The sequence below is a fragment of the Bombina bombina genome, chromosome 3 (assembly GCF_027579735.1).
Source record: "Bombina bombina isolate aBomBom1 chromosome 3, aBomBom1.pri, whole genome shotgun sequence".
In the NCBI taxonomy this organism is placed as follows: Eukaryota; Metazoa; Chordata; class Amphibia; order Anura; family Bombinatoridae; genus Bombina; species Bombina bombina.
This window is the reverse complement of record NC_069501.1, coordinates 1295520501-1295537622: the sequence shown is the minus strand read 5'-3', so window position 1 is coordinate 1295537622 and position 17122 is coordinate 1295520501. Positions and strand designations below refer to the sequence as shown.

The following is a 17122-nucleotide window of genomic DNA, read 5'->3' as shown; positions in this document are numbered from 1 at the left end:
TAGTACACAGAACTCAGCTAGTATATACATAATGCAGCAGCTAGTACACAGTACTCACAGCTAGTATATACATAATGCAGCAGCTAGTACACAGAACTCACAGCCAGTATATACATAATGCAGCAGCTAGTACACAGAACTCACAGCTAGTATATACATAATGCAGCAGCTAGTACACAGTACTCACAGCTAGTATATACATAATGCAGCAGCTAGTTCACAGAACTCACAGCCAGTATATACATAATGCAGCAGCTAGTACACAGAACTCACAGCTAGTATATACATAATGCAGCAGCTAGTACACAGAACTCACAGCTAGTATATACACAATGCAGCAGCTAGTACACAGAACTCACAGCCAGTATATACATAATGCAGCAGCTAGTACACAGAACTCACAGCTAGTATATACATAATGCAGCAGCTAGTACACAGAACTCACAGCTAGTATATACACAATGCAGCAGCTAGTACACAGAACTCACAGCTAGTATATATACATAATGCAGCAGCTAGTACACAGAACTCACAGCTAGTATATATACATAATGCAGCAGCTAGTACACAGAACTCACAGCTAGTATATACATAATGCAGCAGCTAGTACACAGTACTCACAGCTAGTATATACATAATGCAGCAGCTAGTACACAGTACTCACAGCTAGTATATACATAATGCAGCAGCTAGTACACAGTACTCACAGCTAGTATACAGAACTCACAGCTAGTATATACATAATGCAGCAGCTAGTACACAGAACTCACAGCTAGTATATACACATAATGCAGCAGCTAGTACACAGAACTCACAGCTAGTATATACATAATGCAGCAGCTAGTACACAGAACTCACAGCTAGTATATACATAATGCAGCAGCTAGTACACAGAACTCACAGCTAGTATATACATAATGCAGCAGCTAGTACACAGAACTCACAGCTAGTATATACAGAATGCAGCAGCTAGTACACAGAACTCACAGCTAGTATATACAGAATGCAGCAGCTAGTACACAGAACTCACAGCTAGTATATACACATAATGCAGCAGCTAGTACACAGAGCTCACAGCTAGTATATACATAATGCAGCTAGTACACAGAACTCACAGCTAGTATATACATAATGCAGCAGCTAGTACACAGAACTCACAGCTAGTATATACAGAATGCAGCAGCTAGTACACAGAACTCACAGCTAGTATATACACATAATGCAGCAGCTAGTACACAGAGCTCACAGCTAGTATATACATAATGCAGCTAGTACACAGAACTCACAGCTAGTATATACATAATGCAGCAGCTAGTACACAGTACTCACAGGTAGTATATACATAATGCAGCAGCTAGTACACAGAACTCACAGCTAGTATATACATAATGCAGCTAGTACACAGAACTCACAGCTAGTATATACATAATGCAGCTAGTACACAGAACTCACAGCTAGTATATACATAATGCAGCAGCTAGTACACAGAGCTCAGAGCTAGTATATACATAATGCAGCAGCTAGTACACAGAGCTCAGAGCTAGTATATACATAATGCAGATAGTACACAGAACTCACAGCTAGTATATACATAATGCAGCAGCTAGTACACAGTACTCACAGCTAGTATATACATAATGCAGCAGCTAGTACACAGTACTCACAGCTAGTATATACATAATGCAGCAGCAAGTACACAGAACTCACAGCTAGTATATACATAATGCAGCAGCTAGTACACAGTACTCACAGCTAGTATATACATAATGCAGCAGCAAGTACACAGAACTCACAGCTAGTATATACATAATGCAGCAGCTAGTACACAGAACTCACAGCTAGTATATACATAATGCAGCAGCTAGTACACAGAACTCACAGCTAGTATATACATAATGCAGCAGCTAGTACACAGAACTCACAGCTAGTATATACATAATGCAGCAGCTAGTACACAGAACTCACAGCCAGTATATACATAATGCAGCAGCTAGTACACAGAACTCACAGCCAGTATATACATAATGCAGCAGCTAGTACACTGTACTCACAGCTAGTATATATACATAATGCAGCAGCCAGTATATACATAATGCAGCAGCTAGTACACAGAACTCACAGCTAGTATATACACATAATGCAGCAGCTAGTACACAGAACTCACAGCTAGTATATACATAATGCAGCAGCTAGTACACAGAACTCACAGCTAGTATATACATAATGCAGCAGCTAGTACACAGAACTCACAGCTAGTATATACATAATGCAGCAGCTAGTACACAGAACTCACAGCTAGTATATACAGAATGCAGCAGCTAGTACACAGAACTCACAGCTAGTATATACAGAATGCAGCAGCTAGTACACAGAACTCACAGCTAGTATATACACATAATGCAGCAGCTAGTACACAGAGCTCACAGCTAGTATATACATAATGCAGCTAGTACACAGAACTCACAGCTAGTATATACATAATGCAGCAGCTAGTACACAGAACTCACAGCTAGTATATACAGAATGCAGCAGCTAGTACACAGAACTCACAGCTAGTATATACACATAATGCAGCAGCTAGTACTCAGAGCTCACAGCTAGTATATACATAATGCAGCTAGTACACAGAACTCACAGCTAGTATATACATAATGCAGCAGCTAGTACACAGTACTCACAGGTAGTATATACATAATGCAGCAGCTAGTACACAGAACTCACAGCTAGTATATACATAATGCAGCTAGTACACAGAACTCACAGCTAGTATATACATAATGCAGCTAGTACACAGAACTCACAGCTAGTATATACATAATGCAGCAGCTAGTACACAGAGCTCAGAGCTAGTATATACATAATGCAGCAGCTAGTACACAGAGCTCAGAGCTAGTATATACATAATGCAGATAGTACACAGAACTCACAGCTAGTATATACATAATGCAGCAGCTAGTACACAGTACTCACAGCTAGTATATACATAATGCAGCAGCTAGTACACAGTACTCACAGCTAGTATATACATAATGCAGCAGCAAGTACACAGAACTCACAGCTAGTATATACATAATGCAGCAGCTAGTACACAGTACTCACAGCTAGTATATACATAATGCAGCAGCAAGTACACAGAACTCACAGCTAGTATATACATAATGCAGCAGCTAGTACACAGAACTCACAGCTAGTATATACATAATGCAGCAGCTAGTACACTGTACTCACAGCTAGTATATACATAATGCAGCAGCTAGTACACAGTACTCACAGCTAGTATATACATAATGCAGCAGCTAGTACACAGTACTCACAGCTAGTATATACATAATGCAGCAGCTAGTACACAGAACTCACAGCTAGTATATACATAATGCAGCAGCTAGTACACAGAACTCACAGCTAGTATATACATAATGCAGCAGCTAGTACACTGTACTCACAGCTAGTATATACATAATGCAGCAGCTAGTACAAAGAACTCACAGCCAGTATATACATAATGCAGCAGCTAGTACACAGAACTCACAGCTAGTATATATACATAATGCAGCAGCTAGTACACAGAACTCACAGCTAGTATATACATAATGCAGCAGCTAGTACACAGAACTCACAGCCAGTATATACACAATGCAGCAGCTAGTACACAGAACTCACAGCTAGTATATATACATAATGCAGCAGCTAGTACACAGTACTCACAGCTAGTATATATACATAATGCAGCAGCTAGTACACAGTACTCACAGCTAGTATATACATAATGCAGCAGCTAGTACACAGAACTCACAGCCAGTATATACATAATGCAGCAGCTAGTACACAGAATTCACAGCTAGTATATACATAATGCAGCAGCTAGTACACAGAACTCACAGCTAGTATATACATAATGCAGCAGCTAGTACACAGAACTCACAGCCAGTATATACACAATGCAGCAGCTAGTACACAGTACTCACAGCCAGTATATACATAATGCAGCAGCTAGTACACAGTACTCACAGCTAGTATATATACATAATGCAGCAGCTAGTACACAGTACTCACAGCTAGTATATACACAATGCAGCAGCTAGTACACAGTACTCACAGCTAGTACACAGTACTCACAGCTAGTATATACACAATGCAGCAGCTAGTACACAGAACTCACAGCTAGTACACAGAACTCACAGCTAGTATATATACATAATGCAGCAGCTAGTACACAGAACTCACAGCTAGTATATACATAATGCAGCAGCTAGTACACAGTACTCACAGCTAGTATATACATAATGCAGCAGCTAGTACACAGAACTCACAGCCAGTATATACATAATGCAGCAGCTAGTACACAGAACTCACAGCTAGTCTATACATAATGCAGCAGCTAGTACACAGAACTCACAGCTAGTATGTATACATAATGCAGCAGCTAGTACACAGAACTCACAGCTAGTATATACATAATGCAGCAGCTAGTACACAGAACTCACAGCTAGTATATACATAATGCAGCAGCTAGTACACAGAACTCAAAGCCAGTATATACATAATGCAGCAGCTAGTACACAGTACTCACAGCTAGTATATACATAATGCAGCAGCTAGTACACAGAACTCACAGCTAGTATATACATAATGCAGCAGCTAGTACACAGTACTCACAGCTAGTATATACACATAATGCAGCAGCTAGTACACAGAACTCACAGCTAGTATATACATAATGCAGCAGCTAGTACACAGAACTCACAGCCAGTATATACATAATGCAGCAGGTAGTACACAGAACTCACAGCTAGTATATACACAATGCAGCAGCTAGTACACAGTACTCACAGCTAGTATATACATAATGCAGCAGCTAGTACACAGTACTCACAGCTAGTATATACATAATGCAGCAGCTAGTACACAGAACTCACAGCTAGTATATACATAATGCAGCAGCTAGTACACAGTACTCACAGCTAGTATATACATAATGCAGCAGCTAGTACACAGAACTCACAGCTAGTATATACATAATGCAGCAGCTAGTACACAGAACTCACAGCTAGTATATACATAATGCAGCAGCTAATACACAGAACTCACAGCTAGTATATATACATAATGCAGCAGCTAGTACACAGAACTCACAGCTAGTATATACATAATGCAGCAGCTAGTACACAGAACTCACAGCTAGTATATACATAATGCAGCAGCTAGTACACAGAACTCACAGCTAGTATATACATAATGCAGCAGCTAGTACACAGAACTCACAGCCAGTATATATACATAATGCAGCAGCTAGTACACAGTACTCACAGCCAGTATATATACATAATGCAGCAGCTAGTACACAGAACTCACAGCTAGTATATACATAATGCAGCAGCTAGTACACAGAACTCACAGCTAGTACATACAGAATGCAGCAGCTAGTACACAGAACTCACAGCTAGTACATACAGAATGCAGCAGCTAGTACACAGAACTCACAGCTAGTATATACATAATGCAGCAGCTAATACACAGAACTCACAGCTAGTACACAGAACTCACAGCTAGTATATACAGAATGCAGCAGCTAGTACACAGAACTCACAGCTAGTACATACAGAATGCAGCAGCTAGTACACAGAACTCACAGCTAGTATATACATAATGCAGCAGCTAGTACACAGTACTCACAGCTAGTATATACACATAATGCAGCAGCTAGTACACAAAGCTCACAGCTAGTATATACATAATGCAGCTAGTACACAGAACTCACAGCTAGTATATACATAATGCAGCAGCTAGTACACAGAACTCACAGCTAGTATATACATAATGCAGCAGCTAGTACACAGTACTCACAGCCAGTATATACATAATGCAGCAGTTAGTACACAGAACTCACAGCTAGTATATACATAATGCAGCAGCTAGTACACAGAACTCACAGCTAGTATACACATAATGCAGCAGCTAGTACACAGAACTCACAGCTAGTATATACATAATGCAGCAGCTAGTACACAGAACTCACAGCTAGTATATACATAATGCAGCTAGTACACAGAACTCACAGCTAGTATATACATAATGCAGCAGCTAGTACACAGAACTCACAGCTAGTATATACATAATGCAGCAGCTAGTACACAGAACTCACAGCTAGTATATACATAATGCAGCAGCTAGTACACAGTACTCACTGCTAGTATATACATAATGCAGCTAGTACACAGAACTCACAGCTAGTATATACATAATGCAGCTAGTACACAGAACTCACAGCTAGTATATACATAATGCAGCAGCTAGTACACAGAGCTCAGAGCTAGTATATACATAATGCAGCTAGTACACAGAACTCACAGCTAGTATATACATAATGCAGCAGCTAGTACACAGTACTCACAGCTAGTATACACATAATGCAGCAGCTAGTACACAGAACTCACAGCTAGTATATACATAATGCAGCAGCTAGTACACTGTACTCACAGCTAGTATATACATAATGCAGCAGCTAGTACACAGAACTCACAGCTAGTATATACATAATGCAGCAGCTAGTACACAGAACTCACAGCTAGTATATACATAATGCAGCAGCTAGTACACAGAACTCACAGCTAGAATATACATAATGCAGCAGCTAGTACACAGAACTCACAGCCAGTATATACACAATGCAGCAGCTAGTACACAGAACTCACAGCCAGTATATACACAATGCAGCAGCTAGTACACAGAACTCACAGGTAGTATACACATAATGCAGCAGCTAGTACACAGAACTCACAGCCAGTATATATACATAATGCAGCAGCTAGTACACAGAACTCACAGCTAGTATATACACAATGCAGCAACTAGTACACAGAACTCACAGCTAGTATATACACATAATGCAGCAGTTAGTACACAGAACTCACAGCCAGTATATACATAATGCAGCAGCTAGTACACAGAACTCACAGCTAGTATATACATAATGCAGCAGCTGGTACACAGAACTCACAGCTAGTATATACATAATGCAGCAGCTAGTACACAGAACTCACAGCTAGTATATACATAATGCAGCAGCTAGTACACAGAACTCACAGCTAGTATATACATAATGCAGCAGCTAGTATATACACAATGCAGCAGCTAGTACACAGAACTCACAGCTAGTATATACACATAATGCAGCAGTTAGTACACAGAACTCACAGCCAGTATATACATAATGCAGCAGCTAGTACACAGAACTCACAGCTAGTATATACATAATGCAGCAGCTGGTACACAGAACTCACAGCTAGTATATACATAATGCAGCAGCTAGTACACATAACTCACAGCTAGTATATACACAATGCAGCAGCTAGTACAGAGTACTCACAGCTAGTATATACATAATGCAGCAGCTAGTACAGAGTACTCACAGCTAGTATATACATAATGAAGCAGCTAGTACACAGAACTCACAGCAAGTATATACACAATGCAGCAGCTAGTACACAGAACTCAAAGCCAGTATATACACAATGCAGCAGCTAGTACACAGAACTCACAGCTAGTATATACATATAATGCAGCAGCTAGTACACAGAACTCACAGCTAGTATATATACATAATGCAGCAGCTAGTACACAGAACTCACAGCTAGTACACAGAACTCACAGCTAGTATATACATAATGCAGCAGCTAGTATATACATAATGCAGCAGCTGGTACACAGAACTCACAGCTAGTATATACATAATGCAGCAGCTGGTACACAGAACTCACAGCTAGTATATACACAATGCAGCAGCTAGTACACAGAACTCACAGCTAGTATATACATATAATGCAGCAGCTAGTACACAGAACTCACAGCCAGTATATACATATAATGCAGCAGCTAGTACACAGAACTCACAGCCAGTATATACATAATGCAGCAGCTAGTACACAGAACTCACAGCCAGTATATACATAATGCAGCAGCTAGTACACAGAACTCACAGCTAGTATATACATAATGCAGCAGCTAGTACACAGAACTCACAGCTAGTATATACATAATGCAGCAGCTAGTACACAGAACTCACAGCTAGTATATACATAATGCAGCAGCTAGTACACAGAACTCACAGCTAGTCTATACATAATGCAGCAGTAAGTACACAGAACTCACAGCTAGTATATACATAATGCAGCAGCTAGTACACAGAACTCACAGCTAGTATATACATAATGCAGCAGCTAGTACACAGAACTCACAGCTAGTATATACATAATGCAGCAGCTAGTACACAGAACTCACAGCTAGTATATACATAATGCAGCAGCTAGTACACAGAACTCACAGCTAGTATATACATAATGCAGCAGCTAGTACACAGAACTCACAGCTAGTATATACATAATGCAGCAGCTAGTACACAGAACTCACAGCTAGTATATACACATAATGCAGCAGCTAGTACACAGTACTCACAGCTAGTATATACATAATGCAGCAGCTAGTACACAGAACTCACAGCTAGTATATACATAATGCAGCAGCTAGTACACAGAACTCACAGCTAGTATATACATAATGCAGCAGCTAGTACACAGAACTCACAGCTAGTATATATACAATGCAGCAGCTAGTACACAGAACTCACAGCTAGTATATACATAATGCAGCAGCTAGTACACAGAACTCACAGCTAGTATATATACATAATGCAGCAGCTAGTACACAGTACTCACAGCTAGTATATACATAATGCAGCAGCTAGTACACAGAACTCACAGCTAGTATATACATAATGCAGCAGCTAGTACACAGAACTCACAGCTAGTATATGCATAATGCAGCAGCTAGTACACAGAACTCACAGCTAGTATATATACAATGCAGCAGCTAGTACACAGAACTCACAGCCAGTATATACATAATGCAGCAGCTAGTACACAGAACTCACAGCTAGTATATACATAATGCAGCAGCTAGTACACAGAAAAAACAGCTAGTATATACACATTACTGCAGCAGCTAGTACACAGAACTCACAGCTAGTATATACATAAAGCAGCAGCTAGTACACAGTACTCACAGCTAGTATATACATAATGCAGCAGCTAGTACACAGAACTCACAGCTAGTATATACATAATGTAGCAGCTAGTACACAGAACTCACAGCTAGTATATACATAATGCAGCAGCTAGTACACAGAACTCACAGCTAGTATATACAGAATGCAGCAGCTAGTACACAGAACTCACAGCTAGTATATACATAATGCAGCAGCTAGTACACAGAACTCACAGCTAGTATATACATAATGTAGCAGCTAGTACACAGAACTCACAGCTAGTATATACATAATGCAGCAGCTAGTACACAGAACTCACAGCTAGTATATACACACACATTACTGCAGCAGCTAGTATATACATAATGCAGCAGCTAGTACACAGAACTCACAGCTAGTATATACATAATGCAGCAGCTAGTATATACATAATGCAGCAGCTAGTACACAGTACTCACAGCTAGTATATACATAATGCAGCAGCTAGTACACAGAACTCACAGCTAGTATATATACATAATGCAGCAGCTAGTACACAGAACTCACAGCTAGTATATACACAATGCAGCAGCTAGTACACAGAACTCACAGCTAGTATATACACATAATGCAGCAGCTAGTACACAGAACTCACAGCTAGTATATACACATAATGCAGCAGCTTGCACACAGAACTCACAGCTAGTATATACATAATGCAGCAGCTAGTACACAGTACTCACAGCTAGTATATACATAATGCAGCAGCTAGTACACAGAACTCACAGCTAGTATATACATAATGCAGCAGCTAGTACACAGAACTCACAGCTAGTATATACATAATGCAGCAGCTAGTACACAGAACTCACAGCTAGTATATACATAATGCAGCAGCTAGTACACAGAACTCACAGCTAGTATATATACATAATGCAGCAGCTAGTACACAGAACTCACAGCCAGTATATACATAATGCAGCAGCTAGTACACAGAACTCACAGCCAGTATATACATAATGCAGCAGCTAGTACACTGTACTCACAGCTAGTATATATACATAATGCAGCAGCCAGTATATACATAATGCAGCAGCTAGTACACAGAACTCACAGCTAGTACACAGAATTCACAGCTAGTATATACATAATGCAGCAGCTAGTACACAGAACTCACAGCTAGTATATACATAATGCAGCAGCTAGTACACAGAACTCACAGCTAGTACACAGAATTCACAGCTAGTATATACATAATGCAGCAGTTAGTACACAGAACTCACAGCTAGTATATACATAATGCAGCAGCTAGTACACAGTACTCACAGCTAGTATATACATAAAGCAGCAGCTAGTACACAGTACTCACAGCTAGTATATACATAATGCAGCAGCTAGTATACAGAACTCACAGCTAGTATATACATAATGCAGCAGCTAGTACACAGAATTCACAGCTAGTATATACATAATGCAGCAGTTAGTACACAGAACTCACAGCTAGTATATACATAATGCAGCAGCTAGTACACAGAACTCACAGCTAGTATATACATAATGCAGCAGTTAGTATACAGAACTCACAGCTAGTATATACACAATGCAGCAGCTAGTACACAGAATTCACAGCTAGTATATACATAATGCAGCAGTTAGTACACAGAACTCACAGCTAGTATATACATAATGCAGCAGCTAGTACACAGTACTCACAGCTAGTATATACATAATGCAGCAGCTAGTACACAGAACTCACAGCTAGTATATACACAATGCAGCAGCTAGTACACAGTACTCACAGCTAGTATATACACAATGCAGCAGCTAGTACACAGTACTCACAGCTAGTATATACACAATGCAGCAGCTAGTACACAGTACTCACAGCTAGTATATACACAATGCAGCAGCTAGTACACAGAACTCACAGCTAGTATATATACATAATGCAGCAGCTAGTACACAGAACTCACAGCTAGTATATACATAATGCAGCAGCTAGTACACAGTACTCACTGCTAGTATATACATAATGCAGCAGCTAGTACACAGTACTCACAGCTAGTATATACATAATGCAGCAGCTAGTACACAGAACTCACAGCTAGTATATACATAATGCAGCAGCTAGTACACAGAACTCACAGCTAGTATATATACATAATGCAGCAGCTAGTACACAGAACTCACAGCTAGTATATATACATAATGCAGCAGCTAGTACACAGAACTCACAGATAGTATATACATAATGCAGCAGCTAGTACACAGAACTCACAGCCAGTATATACATAATGCAGCAGCTAGTACACAGAACTCACAGCCAGTATATACATAATGCAGCAGCTAGTACACAGAACTCACAGCCAGTATATACATAATGCAGCAGCTAGTACACAGAACTCACAGCCAGTATATACATAATGCAGCAGCTAGTACACAGAACTCACAGCTAGTATATACATAATGCAGCAGCTAGTACACAGTACTCACAGCTAGTATATACATAATGCAGCAGCTAGTACACAGAACTCACAGCTAGTATATATACATAATGCAGCAGCTAGTACACAGAACTCACAGATAGTATATACATAATGCAGCAGCTAGTACACAGAACTCACAGCTAGTATATACATAATGCAGCAGCTAGTACACAGAACTCACAGCCAGTATATACATAATGCAGCAGCTAGTACACAGAACTCACAGCCAGTATATACATAATGCAGCAGCTAGTACACAGAACTCACAGCCAGTATATACATAATGCAGCAGCTAGTACACAGAACTCACAGCTAGTATATACATAATGCAGCAGCTAGTACACAGTACTCACAGCTAGTATATACATAATGCAGCAGCTAGTACACAGAACTCACAGCTAGTATATACATAATGCAGCAGCTAGTACACAGAACTCACAGCTAGTATATACATTTTTTTTTTACATTGTTTTTTATTGGTTGAAGCACATTTAAGATAATACAATCATATTTCAGAGACATAGTCATCTTAAGGGTTGCAACACCTTTTGTTTCCCTTTAGAACAAGATAAATATATATACAAACAGAAAAAAAAGAAAAGAAAAAAATTGAACATGATTCTGTTTTCAACTTTGTCTACCCTTATTTATCTATCTTTCTATCAATATGTGCTTCTCGTGTTTATATTTATATAAAACAATTTCTGTGTGAGAAAAGAAGAAAAGAAAGAAAAAGAAAAAGAAAAAAGAGAGAAAAAAAAAAAAAAGAGGGGAACCCTCCCCTTCTCCCCCACCTCGGGGCCTCTCCCATCTTGACATAAATTATAACTCCTTTACCCTAGAGTCTCCAAAATATATAGGTGACCTTAATATTTCAAAATCCCTTTCTCTCTAATACTTCCACCATTCGGATATTAAATTTCTCTAGCTGAAGAATACCAATTTACCGGAAATATCTCTAATATAGCCAGCTCTGCAAATGTCTCCGAGCTTAAAAAAGGATACAGTATTTGTTTCTGAATCTGTAATGTGTATGTTTTAATTATAGGTAACCAGCCGTATATAAATTTCTTTATTTTATGTTCCTTAACACTCTTCATATGAAATGATTCAAAAACAATATGATTTTGTATTTCCTTAATTATCCTAGCCAATGAGGGTGCAGCTGTAGATTTCCAATTTTTTACGATCAAATGTCTTACCAGCAATATAAGCGTATTTAATATTTTAACTTGTATTCCTAGCTCATTTGTATATCTTTTTAAAAACATAATTGTTTCCATGTCTATATATATATTTAAGTTGTACAGTTTATTTATCCAGAAAACTACCTTCTGCCACACCTGCATCATTTTAGGACAAAGATAAAACATATGACAAATATCTGCCTTGACAAAATTACAGCGTGGGCAGCTAGCCATTTGTAGTGGATACATTTTTGCTAAGTGGGCTGGCGTTATATAAAAGTTATTGATAAGTTTATAATGGGATTCTTTCCAACTCATAGATATGGCTAACTTCCTTGTAGTCAGAAAGCTTGCATTCATTCTTGATAACTCTAAGTTGGGAAAATTAAGTTTCCATTTATCATAAGTTTTATTCAAAGAGATAAGGCTTTGTTTAGCAAGTAAAATATCATATAGCAGAGAGACAGATGTAGAGCCTGTTGTATATTGATATATATATATTTTAATATCTGTCCATTCCTTAGATTGATTCCTATCCTTTCTCATATCCTCTATATAATGTCTTACTTGTAGATAGGAAAAAAAACTAGTTCTGGGTACTTCAAATTGTAATAGAAGGGTTTCAAAGGATACTACACACCAGTCATTTGCTAATAATTGAGCAATATATTTCAGTCCTTTATCAGACCATTTTCTGAAATTATCTTGATTAATTCCGGGTATGAAACTTGGATTACCCATAATAGGAAGGTAATCTGAATAATATGGATCCATCTCCAATATACTACACAATTTATACCAGGCTATAATAATATTTTTAAAAGATATCAAGCAATCTACATTCATTGGAAGTACTTTCAAAGGGCAATGTAAGATTGCTTTCAGAGAAAAAGGATATACAAAAAAACTCTCAATGTCATTCGATGAAACCCTATTCGTATCTACCATCCACTCAATTGCTACTTTAGCTAAAAAGGCTATATTATAAATATGAATATCTGGTAATGCAAGGCCTGCCATTCTATAAGGTTGGGTCATCTTTTTTAACGCTATTCTTGGTTTCTTGTCTTTCCAGATAAAGTTAGAAAAAGCAGAGTTAATTCTCCGTCGGTCTTGACTATTAATAAAAAGAGGAAGGTTTTGGAGAAGATATAAAAATCTTGGGAAAACAATAGTTTTAATTAAATTTACTCGGGCTGCTATCGAAAGAGGAAGAGATACCCATAACTTTAAGTCCTCAATAATTTTTTGAATCAAGGGACCATAATTTTCTACATACCATTTATTAGGATTGGGGCTGAGCTTAATACCTAAGTAATTAAGGGTTTCTGTGGTTTTAAACGGGATCTGTTGCAGACTGGTATTAGTTTTATTTAGCCACATAATTTCACTCTTATTACAATTTATATTATACCCAGAAAACGATGCAAAAAACTGTAAGGTGTCTACTATTAATGGGATCGAATGGGTAGTATTCTGGAGAAAAATCAATAGATCATCAGCATAAAGCAATATTTTTAGCCTACTTGCTCCTAGCTTTATGCCTGATATTATATCCCTAAGCCATATTGCTAGCGGCTCTACGGCTAAATTAAAGAGTAATGGAGATATTGGGCAGCCCTGTCTCGTACCTCTACCCATTGTAATTTTTGACGAAAGAGACCCATTCACCAGCAAGTAGGAAATAGGATTCTTATAAAGATTACGTATAAAAGACAGAAATTGGTTATGGAATCCAAATTGTGATATTGAACTGAATAGATATTCCCAATTAATCGAATCAAACGCCTTTTCGGCATCAAGTGTAAGAATTGCTAGATCCTGAGTCAATTGAGGATTTCTTGTTCCATTTATAGACCATATGTAATCCACATATGTAACAAGTTTTCTAATATTTTTCGAGGAATTCCTATTTGTCATAAAACCGGTTTGATCTGGGTGGATGATGTCAGTGAGACAATGTGCAAGCCTACCAGCTATTATAGAAGTTAGTATTTTATAGTCCGCATTTAACACTGATATAGGCCTATATGAGGCAGGGTCTTCCGGATCTTTCCCTTTTTTAAATATTAAAGATATGTTAGCTGCTGAAAAATAATTTGAAATGGGCTTATTTAAAATGAAGTAATTATTATAAAGCTTTTGTAAAATAGGTGATATGTCCTCCATTAGAATTTTCAAATATTCTACTGGGAAGCCATCTGGGCCTGCGGCCTTGTTCAATTTCGCTTTTTTTATTGCCTCAGTCACTTCTTCCAGTGATATAGGAGCGTTTAGTAAGATTAAATCTTTCTGAGTTATTTTCGGGATTTGGATTTTAGCCCAAAATTCTTCCTGATTTGCTATATCGCTTTTTTTCTCAGAGTATAGATTCTGATAATAATCATAAAAAACCCTCATAACATCTACGTTATCTGTAAATCTTATCTCCCTTTCTTTGACTGCAAGTATATAGTTTTTTTTTTTTCTATTTCTTACTAACATTGCTAAATATTTGGCTGAACATCCATGGAAAGCCCTAAAATGCATATTAAGTCTAGTGTTCTCCTCTTGAGCTTTTTGTTCTAATAATAAATCCCTTTCCTGCCGAGCCTTAATATATTTTCCCCAATTTTCATTACTATGGTTATTGAAAAATTTTCTATATGCATTCCTGACGCAATTCATCATTTGCTTTTCAATCGAGTTTACTTTTTTCTTTCTAGCATAAACATAAGCACTAATCTCTCCTCTTAAGACAGCCTTAGAGGCCTCCCAAAAATTTTCAATCGGATTATACTGCGCTATATTCAGTGTACAATAATCTTTCCACTTCTGTCTTAACCAGTTATTAAATCTAATATTATTATATAGATATCTAGGGAAGTAGAAGGTATTTACTTTGTCTTTGGGTTTACCCAGTGTATCAAAATGGAGCGTTAAAATAGCATGATCGGAGATCATTATATCATTTATGGACGCCTGAGATTTAACAATAGACAGGGATTCTGAAATAAAAATATAATCTATTCGTGAAAAAGTTTTGAAGGACTTGGATTCACAGGTAAATTTAATTTTATCAGGATTCTTAGCCCTCCAAATATCGATTAATTTTAAACGGGTACAGAAATTTTTAAAATATTTAGCCTGTTTATTATATCGGGCACAATGATCTACGTTAAATCTCTCTAGGTCAGGATATAAACACATATTAAAATCTCCCGCTACAATGAGATTATATTTAATATATGGAAATAATTTAACTTTCATATTATCCCAAAAAGAGGGGGAAAATCCATTAGGCCCATATATATTACATAGTATTATTTTTGTGTTATTTATTTGGACTTGTGCAATAATATATCTAGCCTCTACATCTATCTCACTGCTCGTGATACTATACGTCAAATCTTTATTAAACAAAATCGCCACCCCGCTTTTTCTACCTACACTGGGGGCTCCTAAAACTTCTCCCACCCATTTTGATTTCAACTTAACCATTTCACTATCTTTTAAGCGGGTTTCTTGGAGGAAAGCAATACTTGGTTTCAGTTTACCTAACGTTTTTATGATCAATTTACGTTTAGCCGGGGAGGAAATACCCCCCACATTCCAGGATAATATCTTAAAATATTTACAAAACTCAATCATAGACCCAAAATTAGAATCCTATCCTCCAGAGCGCAGAGTTGGAGGGGGGGGAGAGAAGGGGAGAGGGGAAAAAAAAAAAAAAAAAAAAAAAAAAAAAGAAGGAAGGGAAGACAAACATACAGGGACATAAAATAAAATCCATATAACCTTACAAGTCTTTATCTTAATTTTTACTGCTATTAGAGTTTCCCTCTAGTTCTGTAGAGAGTCAAGATTAGCTATGAAATCCTTAGCTTCCGCTATAGTGTTTAAGGTTTTCTTTGTACCATCCTTTTCTACAATAATTCTGGCTGGATAAGCCATGTGTGCTTTTATACCTTTATCTATCAGTTGTGAGCAATATGGAGCCATATTTCTCCTCTTTGAGGAAGTCTCATTTGAAAAATCTTGAAATATAAAAACTCTTTTACTGGCAATAGTGAATGTGTCCATTTTCCTATACAACTTAAGCAACTCAACTTTATCTTGGAACCTCAAGACCTTGAATAAGCACACTCTATTTCTTAAAGAGCCATCTTCATTATATTTCCTTGGACCTACCCTGTGTGCTCTTTCTATCTGCAGGGGTAATTTAGCGGGAGGAAATCCCAATAACTGGGGTAAAGTATTAGAAGCAAAATTCAACATATTTTCAAATTCTGCTGTCTCTGGGAGACCTACAACTCTTAAATTATTCCGCCTGGAGCGATCCTCCATATCCTCCAGGCGAGATTGTAAATTTTTAATCTTGGATTCTTGTTTGGCTAATATATTATCATGGTTATTTACTAAATCTTCCACATCCGAAATTCTATTTTCCG

At 37.7% G+C, this 17122-nt stretch overlaps 1 protein-coding gene across 1 annotated transcript in view; it reads right to left on the bottom strand.

Moving 5' to 3' along the window:
- The window catches only part of LCMT2 (leucine carboxyl methyltransferase 2), a 753265-nt gene extending 740339 nt beyond the window's left edge, over window positions 1-12926 (bottom strand). The window contains exon 1 of the mRNA XM_053705698.1: window positions 12837-12926. Coding sequence (XP_053561673.1) covers window positions 12837-12926 — 90 coding nt within the window. The remainder of the gene's footprint in view (window positions 1-12836) is intronic.
- Between the last annotated feature and the right edge of the window lie 4196 nt (window positions 12927-17122).